Source organism: Suillus subalutaceus, assembly GCF_016647625.1.
Source record: "Suillus subalutaceus strain FC151 chromosome Unknown DFJ58scaffold_125, whole genome shotgun sequence".
NCBI classification, from domain to species: Eukaryota; Fungi; Basidiomycota; class Agaricomycetes; order Boletales; family Suillaceae; genus Suillus; species Suillus subalutaceus.
In genome coordinates, this window is record NW_024540374.1 from 44,882 (window position 1) to 59,863 (window position 14,982).

General features: G+C 48.5%; 5 protein-coding genes across 5 annotated transcripts; 3 read left to right on the forward strand and 2 right to left on the reverse strand.

Annotated features, from left to right (window-relative positions):
* Positions 1-761: 761 nt before the first annotated feature.
* DFJ58DRAFT_73517 (uncharacterized protein) lies at positions 762-1,074 on the forward strand (the record flags this gene model as incomplete). The annotated part of the gene is made up of 1 exon (XM_041386592.1): positions 762-1,074. A coding segment is annotated over one exon (258 nt), but the record flags the coding sequence as incomplete, so codon positions are not given.
* A 1,240-nt stretch (positions 1,075-2,314) lies between these two features.
* On the forward strand, positions 2,315-6,508 carry DFJ58DRAFT_73550 (Pkinase-domain-containing protein). The gene is made up of 4 exons (XM_041386646.1): positions 2,315-2,618; positions 2,669-3,157; positions 3,217-3,354; positions 3,407-6,508. The coding sequence occupies exons 1-4, from the start codon at positions 2,468-2,470 to the stop codon at positions 6,304-6,306; spliced, it is 3,678 nt and encodes a 1,225-aa protein (XP_041239489.1). The 5' UTR covers positions 2,315-2,467; the 3' UTR covers positions 6,307-6,508.
* A 998-nt stretch (positions 6,509-7,506) lies between these two features.
* On the reverse strand, positions 7,507-9,263 carry DFJ58DRAFT_73531 (mo25 protein). The gene is made up of 7 exons (XM_041386616.1): positions 8,941-9,263; positions 8,813-8,873; positions 8,445-8,760; positions 8,264-8,396; positions 8,000-8,209; positions 7,823-7,942; positions 7,507-7,760 (listed from the first exon to the last, which is right to left on the reverse strand). Exons 1-7 carry the CDS (start codon positions 9,049-9,051, stop codon positions 7,719-7,721), a joined length of 993 nt encoding a protein of 330 aa, XP_041239490.1. The 5' UTR covers positions 9,052-9,263; the 3' UTR covers positions 7,507-7,718.
* A 1,080-nt stretch (positions 9,264-10,343) lies between these two features.
* On the reverse strand, positions 10,344-12,399 carry DFJ58DRAFT_845001 (uncharacterized protein; the record flags this gene model as incomplete). The annotated part of the gene is made up of 10 exons (XM_041393121.1): positions 10,344-10,487; positions 10,552-10,644; positions 10,759-10,873; positions 10,908-11,111; positions 11,414-11,524; positions 11,775-11,863; positions 11,966-12,104; positions 12,143-12,221; positions 12,272-12,346; positions 12,384-12,399. The coding sequence occupies 10 exons, from the start codon at positions 12,397-12,399 to the stop codon at positions 10,344-10,346; spliced, it is 1,065 nt and encodes a 354-aa protein (XP_041239491.1).
* Positions 12,400-13,465: 1,066 nt separating this feature from the next.
* On the forward strand, positions 13,466-14,951 carry DFJ58DRAFT_808355 (uncharacterized protein). The gene is made up of 3 exons (XM_041391291.1): positions 13,466-13,996; positions 14,045-14,226; positions 14,287-14,951. The coding sequence occupies exons 1-3, from the start codon at positions 13,862-13,864 to the stop codon at positions 14,762-14,764; spliced, it is 795 nt and encodes a 264-aa protein (XP_041239492.1). The 5' UTR covers positions 13,466-13,861; the 3' UTR covers positions 14,765-14,951.
* Positions 14,952-14,982: the final 31 nt, after the last annotated feature.

Consider the following 14,982-nt stretch of genomic DNA (forward strand, 5'->3'; position numbering starts at 1 on the left):
TCCACTGACGAATAATTACAGAAAAAATGACAGTGTACTGGAAATGGCTCCCGGCCACCTCGTGGTGAGATTTTGCAGTACTGTGAACTGCCACCTCCAAGTCAAAGGTCGACTCGATTCGCCAACATCAACAAGGATCAGCGCAATTACAGCGTATTTTGTTGCGCTATGTAATTAATGAAAGCTTAATTATGGCAGATAATTTATAAGAGGATATGCACCGCAGAATACTCTTGTCTGTGAGGGGAAAATCCATCACGTACCTGCTCACTTCATGTGACGGAGTATGAGTTCGAATTACACCACCCAAGTATATTTCCCCCACCACACACAACAGAAAGCTTATGACGAGACTATGTCCAACATAGGGTCTACGACCCCAAAGGACCCCACTCTGAAGCAAAAAAATCCATCACAGGTTGTCGCCCAAGGTTTACTATAGCTAGCCCACAGTCAAAGTAGCCGTGACAAACGGTATTGGAGTCCTGGTAGGTCTTAGTGATCAACCTGTCTATGAGGCGATGATGTCCGTTGGCATCATTCGGACTCAAGACAGTTTGATCTCCAATCCAGTCAGACCATGAAAAGAGGTGTACCACGGGGATTACAAAAGTTCACTATGGCTGGAAGCTTGAAGAACGACTGAACAAGTTAATGGAGGATGCGCTGTCGTTCTCATGCAAATTGATGGTCCGTGCACACTCAGCCCAGTATAAAATGCGACCAGATAGGAATTGAATTCTTCATACTTACCTTGATGGCACAGGCCTCTTCATGTCTCAGGTTCGTGGGCCGTGGAGACCTTTCATAGCACGGCGACCTTGTCCTCAGAGGGTGTCTGCGATTTGTATGGGCTTCGGCTCATGCACCGTCTCAATATTTTCCCGTCCCACCACGGCCACTCTGGCTGGGTGGGCCTTTCCTTTTGCTGTTTTACAGTCCTAACCCTAACCCTAGTTCGAGGGACGGACCTGGGACTTCATAGACTCGTACACAATATGACAATTATTGACAAGTAGCCGCTTTACATGAGTAATTAAACTGTCCAGGGACCAGCGTACCGTCGAACATGTTTCCTCAGAGTGTCCACGTTCTTTGTATAAAATACAATGCATTATACAACGTTCTAGTATCTCAGTTACTAAGGGAGTACTTGGGTGATGCTCTATAGTATTTGTGATACCATCGCGCGAGTGCTTCACATTAAGTCTGTCCCTCGTTCACGTCTTACCAGAACGTTTATACAACCAGTACTACGTTGCAGTGACACTGGTTCGTTTGGATTCATACAAACTTACAGTCACATGGCGCCCTGCATAATTTAATTTCACACTCCCGCCTCCCGAGTTCGACTGTTAGCCAATGTCATTTTTAGCTTTCTCCCGTCGTCTTGCTACGCGGCTGTTGAGTCGTAGAGTCATGACTATTCGGTCTAGGTTGAACGATCTTAAATGATCGTGCGTATCCATTGAAATCAGCAACGCCGTCGATTGGCAAGATCGTGAGTGTCACTAAAGGCAATCACATTGGCTATCCAGTGTTTAGCGGTGGAAAGCAGTTTGAATAAGGCATACAAGAAGGTCAAAGAGCCTTATTCTCTCACGTTGACTAATAAAAAGAAATTCACAGCGTTTGAAATCGCAAGAGCGCTGGCATTTAATGTTGTTCACCCCTGCCAGAGCCAGAGTCTGGGAAGTGAGGCCGAGGTATAAGTCACATCGCGGAATTGCAGTTCGCATGCATGCGATCAGGGGCGTCTTCTGGTGTGAATTTCAGTTGTCGGTGCCGTTGTCGCATTAGGCAAGAAGTTCTTGAATGAACTCACTGAGTTTTATATAATCTTTCAAATCCAGGCGCAGGTCGATAGCGCGGAGGCGCTGACCATCCATATGTGGAGCGAACCAGGGAAGATGCCTGCCGAGTCTAAGGATAACGTGCGCGGGGATAGTCCTCGTCTTCTAATGCTTCATAAGGAAGTAGTTCTTTGTCTGATCGTGATTCGAGGTGGAAGCTAACAAGGATCAGATATAATATGCAAATCGGCAATCATTTTTTGAAGAAGTTCTTCACCGTTTTTGCTCTGACAGCATCCCCCACGGTGTCTGAGTGCGACGACGTTGTCTACGAGTATCTCGTGGCACGTTAGCATGACATTTGTCTCCATGACATACGTTGTCCGGCCCTCGGATTTGAACCACTTGAAATTTGTTGTTGTCGCAATATATGAATGGAAGAACTGAGCTCTATTTCGGCTGTGATTTTGAAGAAGTTCCCAAATAGACGGCGTGGGAAATCTTGGCTGTGTCTAACAGTTGTCACTTGAAAGCGGTTTGGATCGAGCAACTTGTGCTACTGGCATCTGCCAAGCTTCTGCTTAAACTGAATTTCTTGCCAATCTGTGAACTACTTCTGTGGCCCCTGTGCCCGTGCCTCTCATTTCTGTTCTACCTTAAATTTCAACTTGTACATGTCTGCACACGGCCACAAACATACGGGTTCCGTGACCCAGAACCACAAAGCACAACTTGCTAATGCCTATAACGAACTCGGGAAGGAACTCTCATCGAGCAAGATAAGGGTTGTCGGGAACTACACCCTTGGAAAGGTCATCGGTGAAGGTATGCCTTCTGACTCTCATACTCGCTTTCCTATCCCTGACACATACCAGGCGCGTACGGGAAGGTTCGCTTGGGCACTCACCGTATCACCTCTACCAGAGTCGCCATAAAGCAAATTCCAAAGGCAATGTCCGCCTCCCTCACCCGCGAAATACACCACCACCGCCAGCTTCACCACCCCAATGTCACTCAGATGTACGAAGTCATTGCCACCGAATCTCACATCTGGATCGTCACAGAACTCTGTTGTGGTGGCGAGCTGTTTGATTATCTCGCTGAGAAAGGTCGCTTGTCCGAACGCGAATCCAGCATCATTTTTGGTCAGCTTGCGCTTGCAGTTGCATATCTACACGAGAAGGGTATCGTCCACCGAGATTTGAAGCTTGAAAATGTCTTACTTGATGAACGCTGTCGCGTCAAACTTGGTGACTTTGGCTTTACTCGCGAATATGACCGCGGCGTCTATATGGAGACTTTTTGCGGTACTACCGGATACGCGGCCCCTGAGATGCTCCAAGGCAAGCGTTACCTCGGCCCAGGTGAGCTCGCCTACCTTACTGTCTTTTATGGGAACCTCTTAATTTCGATGATGTATCAGAGGTCGACGTTTGGTCCATGGGTGTGATTCTCTACTGTCTTCTAACTGGCACACTTCCGTTTGACGATGATGATGAAGCAGTCATGAAAGAAAAGGTCATTAAAGGCCAATATGAAGACCCCGAGTGGCTCTCTACAGGTATCTATTAACTTTATGCTCTTCGGACGCGATTTACCAGCGGCGAACATAGACGCCCGCGATCTTATCCGCAGCATTCTCGAGGTTGATCCTGCCAAGCGTCTGACGATCCCACAAATTCTGGCCTCTCCGTGGTTTACATCCACTCCTTCCGCCCCTATTTCTGACCAAGTGTTACTTGGTGTCAATTGCGTTCCTCCATCCCCGTCACCTGCCCGCGATACCTTTAACCTCCCTGTAAAACCCGTCGTGAACACTCAAATACAGGTGAACGAACTTTCTATTTCTTCGGCGACGTCGACTACATCTGAATCCTTTGTTTCTGCATCATCTCATATATCTCCGTCGCCCCCTGCAACTCCTATTGACACTCCTAAGGACCCTTTTGATGCAACTCAGGGTAACGGGAGCCAAGCCACAATTACAAAGGCTGCTCAGCGCTCTCAGCATCTCAGTAAAGATAACATGACTCGGCAGCCTGAAACCGTCATTGAAGAGGAATCTGAAGCAGAGAACGTTGTACCATCCACTACAGGGTCAGTGACAAACCTCGATCAGACCCCTAAGGCTCCCCCGTATCCAACACGGACACCTGCACGTACAAAGCGCCGTTCTGTGTCTTCTACCCTTTCTGACCCCGATTCACCAACAATGGACAAGCCATTGGCCCCTCTCCCACCCCAAGATTTTGCATCATTGCTCAGCACTCCAGCTCCCATAATTTTCTCCACGCCCGCGGAACGCGACCTTCTCAATAGCCTCAGTCTACTCGGATTTGACACCAGTCAGATCGTGCATTCTGTTCTCAGTGATGCATGCGACGCCGCAGGTGCTATTTGGTGGATGCTAAAGCGCAAGCGAGAAAAACGCGTTTTGGCTGGAGAGATACCATTGCCCCTCGAGTTTTCCGAGCGCGAAGATAGCAAGCAGCGAGAGAAAGATGGAGAGAAAGAGGACCGCCCTGATTCTCGGAGACGGACCAAGCGTGGCATCGGTGTGCAGACCGACGATGCCACGACTACTTCATCATCGGGTCCGACACATCGTGCTCCTGAATTTGCCTTGCTGCCTCCGACGCCAACCGTCCCATCAGCCGCACGGCCTATGACGCCACCACGTGCGAAGTCGCCGTTTCTGTCACCGTCACCGACTACTGCTGAATCCTCCGGCAGGTCCAATCCATCGACGCCTAACGGAAGCTTCAAAGATAAGGATAAGGACAATAAAGGGAGGAGGGATAGCAAGGCACGCTCTGGCAGTGTGAGCATTATGCAGCGCGCCACAAATGCCCTCGAAATCGCAGGTCTCGTGCGCAAGAAATCAAGCGAAGCAGTGAAAGGGGAGGACAAGGACCGCGAGCGGGAAAGACCCAGAGAGCACGAGAAGCGGAGTGGAGGTGGGGAAGAGCCCCGAAATTCTGGGAACTCCTCCAAGTTGACCAAGTCGCCACCTTTGAAACCTAAAGATCATCCTATTGTCCCTACTATCCCATCCGTTGCAGAGTCAAGTGTTCTGCCCCCTTTGCCTGGTTCGCCGTGGGTGGTGGCTGGTGGCCGAACGTCTCCTTCACAGTCACACGAGCCGACGCCTGCGAACTCGCCAGGTGATACGCTGACGAGCCTACCGAACTTCTCAGATGAGGGAAAGGTTGTGCCACCTAACCGGAATCGCGCCAGTTTATTGTCTACGTTCAGATTGTGGTTCCAGGAAGATAAGAAAGGGAAGCGGAAGGAGGCGGCTCAAGCCCAAGGCAGTGGACGCGGACTTTCATATAGTCGTTCGCTTGCCATTCCCCCTACTACTTCCATGTCACCTGGTGGTCATGGAAATGTCAAGAGAAGAGGCAGTGGAACCGGGCGTGGACGGCGTGTGAAACGTCACTCAACCTCGTCGCGTCGTTCGAGCAGTGTGAATTCCCGTCGGTCGTCAGGAAACTCTGGGCAAATGCTGGTTCTGGAGCCACCTCACATACTGGAGCAAATTCCCAGCGTGCGATCGTATGGCGGTGCTCATACGCCAGGATCCGACAGGGGAGAATACTCATCACGCCCTTCCTCCATTCATAGTGTTACACTTGGGAAGCATCGCAAATCTCCATCTACAGGATCTAATGGATCAGCGCACTATCGCACCAGTTCACCAATGCATAAATATCATCACAGGCGAGCCGGGTCTTCTTCGTCAACTCGTGTCATGCGTCATCAGGCAGGACCTCGACCTGTACACCATAGGACCGGTTCTGCTACATCGTCCGTCCATTCACTAGCGTCCTCCCGGCCAACTTCGTTTTATGAAGCCTCTGAAGGAGAAGGCACCCGCACGAGCTCTCCATACAAAAGCTACCCATCCCGCCGCTCGTTTGACGACACGCCACGGCGTGGCACAACAGGCATTGCGACATTCGTGGCTCAGAAACGGATCACGCCTTTTATGACGGCCTGGAGAGAATCCTGGGGCCACGAGCCTCCTGGCTGGCGGTCCCGTTCTACGCCTCTGCCTATCGAGGTGCTTTCAATATCTCCAGGACCAGAGGGGCCTGCGAGCATTCGGGATGTCTTTACTGGAAGGCAGAGTCTCAATCTGGGCGATGAGAGCGATTGGGTGGATGAGGATGATGACATACCTGAGTTTGCGGGTGGGTTGGGTCAGATGCCGTCGAGCTCGAGTACGAGCTCGTCGTTTATCCCCGTCGAGTCGCCGATCCCTATGTCGCCTCCTGCACGGAATCATAATTCACGCTCGGGGAAGGGTCGTGCTACCTCACTGGCTCCGCCGAATAGCAATAGCAGAGCCAAACAAGGCCACTCGCCCGCTAGGTCGTCACCTGTCCCGACGGAGAATGTGTTTGAGGCCTCAGATGTGAGAGCAGGACGTCGTCAACTGCCCACAAGCCGCTCAGGCCCTGCGTTCAGACAAGCGATACAAGAAGAAGACGAGGGGGAAGAGGAATAAATCCTGCAATTTTTTTTTTCTTTGGCGTGCTATGCATGCATTGGTAAATGCTGTCTCATATTTAAGCTAGCTGCTGGTTTTCTGTCTTGGGTGCTCTCATAGAATTGCTCTCGTGCGCTTCCTCATCCTTTTTCTGTGTCATTATGGTCCGCTATTGTCATCGCCATCGATATGAATCATAATCCGATCCCTTCTTGTACTCTCATATCATTATACGATACCCTGACTTCTACGTACTGTATCTTTTTTTCCTCTCCGAGCTCGTACCAGTGTCTGCATAGGTGGACTATCATGCTATTTAAAAACGAGATGCGCGAGTAACCCAATTAACTTTGTCGATAAGCTGATTGTCATTCAACGCGAAACAGGGGACACAACTCAGCTAAACAGGTACAACCCTTCTCACCCGACAAGGTCACTCTGATCTCTGCACACCGACTCCAGCGAGCAAGGGCGCAATGTACAGAGCCGGTGGCATAAGTCACACTCAGCAAGGTCATTCGACTCTCTGCACAACTGCTCCAGCAAGCAAAGTCGTCGACTGCAAGAAGGCTGAAACGATGGAAAATACTTCTGCGGCGCCAATGGCGAGATTGGGCGGGGATCTTCTTTTGAGTCTTTGTGATTATCAGGTAATGGGTTTGTAGGCAGGTGACATGGTTGGTGATGCGGACGAAATGGAGGTCATTCAAGCACTACCGAAAATCTCTTGAGCAACTTCATCGCAGACCCAGATAAGCGATGCTCGATGAGCAGAGCGTAGATGCAACTTGAAGGTAACTGCGCATCGTCTCCGCTGTGGACAAGACGTGAGGCGTATGACGGACGATCGTGATGGTTCGCTTGAATTGAACAGCGGAAGTGCGATCTCTGGTGGCAACACTGGCGGGTTATTGCCAAGGTGGCATAAATCATATCGGAGTATCGAGTTTAGCCCTGAAAGTTTGCTGATAATGTGATCTCCGGGTTAAGTCGCAAACGACGGATGCACTGCGATAACCTCATTATATTGGGATATATAGCGCCCCAGTCAGAGCCTGTCGGGACCAGAATCAGTTTCGTCATGGTACTTACTTGATATGCTGATTCCTTTAAGTTCATCGTCCTAATACTTGGTGTTGAGCACCTGAAACAACAACCCATGTTGGATGACATTGAATGTATAAGTACAACTGATTTATAGATCAGTTATGTACAGAATGGCAGCGATATATGCATTATAATGCAGCAGTAGGTGGCGAGATTATGAACCTCCACGAGCAGGCCAATATCGCTCAGAGGGTTATTGGTAGGGACTGGAAATTGCGAAGTGCTACAAATGTTTAACTGGAAACGACAGGGACCCACGGTGTGTGCATCACAAGGCGATACTCTCCAAAGGGGAAAAAGTGACAATATAAGGACGTCCAGCGTCACAGGTTCTGTATCTGCACGATAAGGAATTGCTTCTCGTCCTGATAAGTCGGAAAATATCAGTAGGAAGTGAAAGTACTTTAAGCGGTCGATGAATACTCACGCTGAACTGTTCGTCCTCCTTATCGTTGTGGAAGCTCCTCAAGAAAGTCAGCAATTTCTCCTTGTTGCGTCTTAGTATCGTTTCAATCTGAGGTGGTTTCTTTGGATTGGCAACAAATACCTAGCAATAAATTACAATCAGTAAATATGGGCAGCAAACAAATTCATGGAATCCTACTTTAAAAACGTGGAAAGCTTCGAACTGGATATTCTTGCTCTTGTCCCGAAGCATGTTCATCATCATCTTCAGGTTGGACTCTTGAGCGATGTATCTGGTCATGACGCTAAAATTGGCACGATCGAGGAGGATTTCGCCGAGAAGCTTGAGGGACTGGCGCTTGGTAACATAATTGTTGGAAAGTAGGAGGGTTGTGAAAGAGGCGAAAAACTATACATAATACTCGATAAGCAATAGATACGACTATGGAAATTTGATACCCACACGATCATAATTCTTGTCCAGGTATTCTGCAACCATAGGTTTGTGCCGTGTTAATGTCTCTTTGAGATTTGCAAATGCGTCGCATGAAACTCCAAACGATGTTGTCTCTATATGATGAGGAAACATGTAGAACCTGTGCGGTATTTGATGACATGTTTTGAATGCACGATAGAGCACTCACTGATCAGAATAGAGCAAGATCTTCGCCAACTGTTCGTGTCGCAACATCTCCCTTAGAACCATTCCCGTGTTCAACGCAACCTCTTCGTTGCTATATCCTTCCAGAGCTGCATAGATAACATCTTCATGTCTAGCGCATATGTATTCCACCGTTGGTAGCCGTGCCCCGATTTGACGCCGGAGAAGATTGTTGAATATCTGGACGACATCCTTTCGAGCCTCAAAGTCGAACTTTGCGATATTCTGCACGAGCAGGAGGAGTAGGTCTGTGGAATACGTTTCTTGGGCGAGTTGCGCGATGAGTTCTGGCAAAGGCTCTAGAAAGCTTTTTTAAGTAGGGATGACGTGAACAGCGGAGAATCAGCGCACCTCCATCACCATATAGAATACCCTTTATTGCCTGGAGATTTCTAGATACTTCTTCGCCCGCCTGGTGGCCACGATGCCATTCAGTTGCGAATTTCATTTGAGATCATGAGTTCATCTATCAAGCTCACCTTTCTCCTCGTCTCACTGCCTGGAGGCCCGGATTCAAGTTTGGGTATCGCATCTCGCAAGCCACGGACGATATCAGGAGGTGTTCGTGGTTTGGTCTTGAAAAAGTTCATTGTCTACAAGGTTGAAACAATCTCCTGGGATATTGGACGATAAAGATTCAAAGAATGGAACGTGGGTTTAAATGGACGGACGACAGGATGAGTGATACGGGATGAATAATGACTTGGGTGGAAGCGCCGAGCTCAGGGTTTCAAAGACAGGCTGTACTAGCCTTGGTAAGTAGCCTAGTAGTAAGCCAGAACTCTGAACATCGCATATGGCTTTCCTACAGCACATGCCTAATTTGGCCTTCTCTCAAACCACTAAGTAGTAGTACTACAGCTACTGCTGGCACGGTGGAGTCAAGCATCTTGGCTAGCTCATGACCTAGGCCAGCCCGTCTAAGGATGATACTAGGTTTGAGGCTGTGCGTGTATTTGAGCCAGTTCGAGCTCAATAGCCATTTCTCATTCATTGGCTGTATTCGCTTGGTAGAGGAGAATTGAAAGGGATCGCGTATCATTCACAATGATGGAGACCACCCAACTTGAAGTACATCTGCTTCCAGTTGTTGCAGCTCAAGGTAAGCAGACTATTACATCGTTACTTGTGATGATCGCAATGATATTGTCTTCTTGTCCATGATCAGCCGCTGCGCGAGAATACAGAACTCAGCGACACAGGCTGACGGACCTCACCTTTGTCAACTGCTCTTTGATACAATAAATCTGCAGCAAATCACAAACTGCAACAATCAGTTTGTGATTAGGCCTCCACCAGGTCTCTGTCACTCTGTGAGACCTTTTCTTCTCCCAATGTATCCTTCATGCCAGTCGCGGGCGAATTGTTTGGGACGGCCGGATACAATTACGTCTGCATTCTGCGGGTGGCTATTATCGGCTCCAACACTTAGAGGTGCATATATTTGGAATCCAATAGCTGTCTAGTGACACGGCATCGTCGGCGTGTTCTCTCTATCAGTGGTCATTTGTCGGCTGATCCGACGTCAACTTCTATCGAACGCATCGTATGTTCTGCTAGGAGCTTATGGTGAGTCGACTTCCACACTTGACTACGGCTATCAGGCCTCAGGCAGAGTCATCTCTGTCGTGTTATCTTCAGCTCAACATGGTCGCAGAAACATAATGGCGATAGATGCCACTTCACCTCCACGTTTGATGGCCAGGATTTAACGCCACACTTGGTGACGGGGATTGGTATCTGACTGTCTCTGGCATCTTTATTTGTCCTACCCCTGCAGATTACTCTAGGTACATTTATTTTTGAGTTCGGTACTCAACTTTTTTTTGATTCGTAGAAATTATGCACGCAGTTGCAAGTCGGGATGTACAGTCTTCGTTCTTCATTTCATTCCGGAAGCTTCTGTTAAATTGGTGAATGGTACTGTCATTGTGTTACCATACATAGGTACCCGTATAAGTTCACCAAACGGGGTTTCGAATCCTTGTTCATCCTTGTCGACTCCAGCTCCAGATACGCTCTCCGGCTATGACGATTCAGGGGTACTCCGGAGTACGTCGGGCACTGAGGAATGCAAAGGGTTGTCTTACATGTGGAACCTCGTCCAAGTGGGAATTACCATATCTTCTCTCCCAGAATCCATCTCCACTAAACCACGTGAAGGGATTTTTAAACGTTTGTTCCTAGTATGGATAGTCGACAATGTCTGAGTCGGATTGCTTGGAGTGTCGAACCGCCTAATTCTTCGTGCCTGGCCGTATAAAGCCTTCGATCCACTCTCTCAAGCTCTCGTTCACGCTTATGGCATCGCTCGTCATCTCGAGACTATCTAGATCTTCCTCTTTACAAAAGCTGATGTCAGAACCACTCTGATTCCTGTCGTATGTGATACAACCATTGCGTGTTTCCTGCCTTTGTTCAATTGAACATTTCAGACTATATCCACGTTATCATCTCCGGCTCCCGTGCATCACCCCATTCGCATTTTGCATGCCGTGTTATGGGTATGGTTCCATTTATCATTCCAAACCAGATCCTGGATCCGGAGGAGGACCACAAGAACAAGCGTTCCAGTCCGATACCTGCTAGTCGCATTTCTGTGGACAGCGCAGCTGGTATGCGTTGGGTGATGGTCCCAGTCTGCTTGATGCTATCGTTGTGATACAGCGCTCAGGTTCTGCTGGCCAGCACCATTTTTGCAGCGTTGACGATCTGGTACAGCTAACTTCACGGTGATAAAATGGGATGGTCGAAGAATGTACTCACGGCCATCTTCGGTGGGTGTCTGGTCGGAGGAACCGTTGCCCCCTTTTGACTTGAGCTGCTTTTGTAACTTATGACGGTTTCGTGGGGACCAGATTTGTCACATGCAAGACGGCAGACACCGAATAAGCAGTCCTGCAAATCTTACAACGTGAGTTGACTTGCTTTAGAGTACGAGGTGAAACTGACAATGGAGTTCCATCAGCTGTGGTACTCGCTTGGTCATTTGCTTCCAGGCTACTGGCATTACTTCTACGGTGTTTGACTATTCGTGCCCAGGCGATGGAATGCAGTATGCTTCTGCAGAAGATATCTCGTTGAGTATTACAATGTGTTTGTGGAGTTGGCCCCACCTTCGTAGTCACAATAAATTTACCATTTTAATACAAGCTGTGAGTGCAAACTATTGATGTCAGAAAAGGGAACTCGAAAGTCCCGCCACAATCATCTAAATCATTGGTGTAGGCTTACGCTTTAACAGAATCGGCGGAAACAAGGTGTGGCACGAAAAACCGCCTGGAGTTTGCATCTATACTTAACTCCGACGTACTTCTTGAGGATGTGGCGGACAATTATGGTGTTCGGAATTGACAGCCCATGCACCAACATTTCAAACAGCTCTCGGCGGGCAAAGGTGACCTAAAATGACATGATAAGTATGCTCCCCGACCCCGGTTAGATCTATGCTTGCCTCGCTGCATGACGGGACTGGCACAGTAGAAGTGCTGGGATATGGCACACCGGCCGTCGAACGGAGGTACACGGAAAGTAAGGAGGCGTCGTTAGGTCAAGGCTAGATCTTCCATTATGAATAGCCTTGAGCATCACTCCAGCGGTCGGCCGGGTGCGATTCTGGCTGATTGGCCAGTGCAGAATGACCCTATATCCAAATGTCAGCATTTTATTATATTTCCACACCAGAAGACTAAATAGACATCATCGGTGGTTCCTTCCGGGTTGTCGCGGGTTTTTTTTGTGAAGTTCGGAATCCTGCTTCCTGCACAAAGAATAATCACAAGGAAGAAGTCTAGTGCCGAGCAGACGTACCGGCAATTGCACGGCATACTGCAATGCGTCGGGAACGATAGAATTGGATATTGATAGGGCTGATCAGCCCCAGAACTGAAAATGCATAAGCAACATGGCGCTAGAAGCATACAATAGTTAAGAATCATGTGTGGCCCTAGATCCAGTGGCATGTACGACCATTTAATCCAGGGCAAAGAAGGGAGATCAAAATACTATTGCCAGTCGCTAGGGGCTCACACAGGAATATTGTCATGACTCTGAGTCTGTTCAGAAAACCTGAACGTAAACGTAAGTGATAAAAACAATAAAAGGAGGCCACAGGCCGAAGAGAAGGCTGAATCAGCCCTGCGTGCCCCCAAGGTCCGTTGGGGTCGCGTTATCTAAGAGAAAGTCCCACGTTGCACAACATAGCGATACCCTTGAGGTCAGATTGATGATACTTTTGAAGGCAGATTGTTCCTAACGACGGCATGTTGCTTGATCTGGATTAGACCACATGAGTAACTCGGAGACTCATGCCCTTGCATCTACGAGTGGAGCTGGGAGCTCTCATTGGGATGGTCCTGTAGACATTCTCAAAAAGGTGCACCGAATTTCGCAGCGGAGTATTGCACCGTAGGCCGAAACCTCATTGATAGGGACGTCTGAGTTTGTAATCGAAGAGGAGTAGTCTTCAACAATGCAGCAAGCCGACGTCCTTGTACTCCCACGCAGCGCTGGCCAGCTGTATCATAGAAGTCAGACTTCCGGTCAGAGACAAAGAAGTTATGCTCTGATATACCTTGGCCGTGAGCTCGCCGATAGCTCGGGCGCGCTGGGGTGGCTCCAGGCTTGAGTGAGCTTGATGAAACGCATCTCATGGCCCAGAAGGGAATGGATGAGGGTATGTGAGTACCTTGGGTCCGAACCAGGAAAAACGTACTGCCACCACATAAGTTAATGTATACATTTTGAGCGCTGATGAGGCTACTGAAGCGCCGGCACTAAAGACCATCGATACATGTATCCTGTCAGAATTGCGGCATTGCAGAAATACAAGAATCAAGGTTAGTGCTGAGCGACAGACTTCCCATCATGCGACAGGATCTGGCAGGGCTTGTAGAGTAGATGATAAATTCCTTGCGACTCGAACATGTACATTGTATAGTCTTGAACTATGTGATTCGTGGGAATAAATGAATTTCCGTTCAAAGGTTGTTATGTAATGCGCGTCTTGAACTCAACATTAATCTCAACCGCGAATATGCTTGAACTTTAAGAAAGGCTTCAAGGTTCAAGGGGGGATTCGAGGGTTAACCAAGGGGTAACAGGTAAGTATACATCATTCCTACAACTTCATGACATGGTTTCCAGCCGAACAACAGACTTGGAAAAAGGTTTCTGCTACCGTATTGCGCAACTTCGGTGTTCAAACTTAACCGGGCGGTCGCCTTCATATCCATGGCCTTTCATCTACCTTCAGCTAAACATGTCATTCATTTCCAGGCCATTGTTGGCCGTTCCCTTTCACGTCTGCTTCTGTGCAGTCTATTTCTCCGAGCCTACATAAAACGGTCTGCTGGCTGATCAGATGCCCACGAACTGTCTGGTTACCCGAAAGACTGGAGAATGCCATACGATTTTTGGTGGGTTTCCTCTACCCTCATATGCTCCTCCCGTGCATATATCTTTGACAGGAAGCTAGATTCAGACCTATATGCACACGTCAAAGCGTCCGGATGTCCACAAGGGACAACTTACGAGGTACGCCAGACTAGTATGCAGGGTGGTAAAACGCCAACATTCACGTAGCCGCTGCAGAACTCCATGGATTCCGTACACATGAATTCCTGTGACAATGCTACTACATCAGCTGTTTCGCAGCATCGTGCTCAGTCGAAGACTAGTTACTGTGCATCGGATTCTTGTGACCCGCATGTTGAGGACTCGTTGTCGAGTTCTGAGAAAGCTGTTACTCAACATTATGCTCAAAGGTATGATCTCCTTCACATAATGTTGATCCTGTGTTGTTAACGGAGCGGACGTTTTCGAAGTGTGGCAAGGCAGTCTTTGCGCCACGGCTTCAGTGATTCGCCCAACTATCTGTACTCTGTCGATCCGCAATTGCCTAGCACAATGCCGCACACGATCGGCAAATTCCCCACTGCGCTTTTGCATGTCCATCGGGGGGATATACCCGGTGAACAAGAACCTCCATTCAACAATTTCAATGCATCAGAATCGCCAACCCAATGCCTGTGGAACGACAGCCAAGGCCAGTGCAGCTTTACTGCGGATACCGTTATGACCGTGGTGAAGCATATATCGTTGTACCATCTTCATGAGCATCAGCACCCCGACTGTCAGGTGCAATGTCGATGTAGGGGCTGCCTGCTCCCGAAGACCATAAGACGAGACACAATTCTCAGGCATATCCGCGAAATACACTACGGGGACAAATTTCGCCGCAAGCACTCACCACGAGTTCCGTCTGAACTTGAAAGACCGATCACTTTGGGTCGTACTATGTAGGAGGTGGTTCTATTATACCTTCTGATGATATAGTATTCCTACTATCGTAACTAGTGTGTATCTTACTACGATTTATATGACGTCCTGCCCGTACTTTGTGCATACATTCTATACAACTCTTCATTTTTGTTTCAGCATGTAGAACACTAGTCCCATATGCTGTACAAGAGGACGTTTCCTGCCGTAACTATCTGCGGTGTACTACTTGTAATAGGCCT

Coding starts and splice junctions, on each gene's coding strand:
- DFJ58DRAFT_808355 (XM_041391291.1), top strand. CDS start 13,862: ATGCCATACGATTTTTGGTGGGTTTCCTCTACCCTCATATGCTCCTCC. Junction 13,997..14,044: donor CACAAGGGACAACTTACGAG/GTACGCCAGACT, acceptor ACATTCACGTAG/CCGCTGCAGAACTCCATGGA. Junction 14,227..14,286: donor ACTCAACATTATGCTCAAAG/GTATGATCTCCT, acceptor ACGTTTTCGAAG/TGTGGCAAGGCAGTCTTTGC.
- DFJ58DRAFT_73531 (XM_041386616.1), bottom strand. CDS start 9,051: ATGAACTTTTTCAAGACCAAACCACGAACACCTCCTGATATCGTCCGT. Junction 8,761..8,812: donor TATTCTATATGGTGATGGAG/GTGCGCTGATTC, acceptor AAAGCTTTCTAG/AGCCTTTGCCAGAACTCATC. Junction 8,210..8,263: donor TGGACAAGAATTATGATCGT/GTGGGTATCAAA, acceptor TATTATGTATAG/TTTTTCGCCTCTTTCACAAC.
- DFJ58DRAFT_73550 (XM_041386646.1), top strand. CDS start 2,468: ATGTCTGCACACGGCCACAAACATACGGGTTCCGTGACCCAGAACCAC. Junction 2,619..2,668: donor TGGAAAGGTCATCGGTGAAG/GTATGCCTTCTG, acceptor GACACATACCAG/GCGCGTACGGGAAGGTTCGC. Junction 3,158..3,216: donor CAAGCGTTACCTCGGCCCAG/GTGAGCTCGCCT, acceptor ATGATGTATCAG/AGGTCGACGTTTGGTCCATG.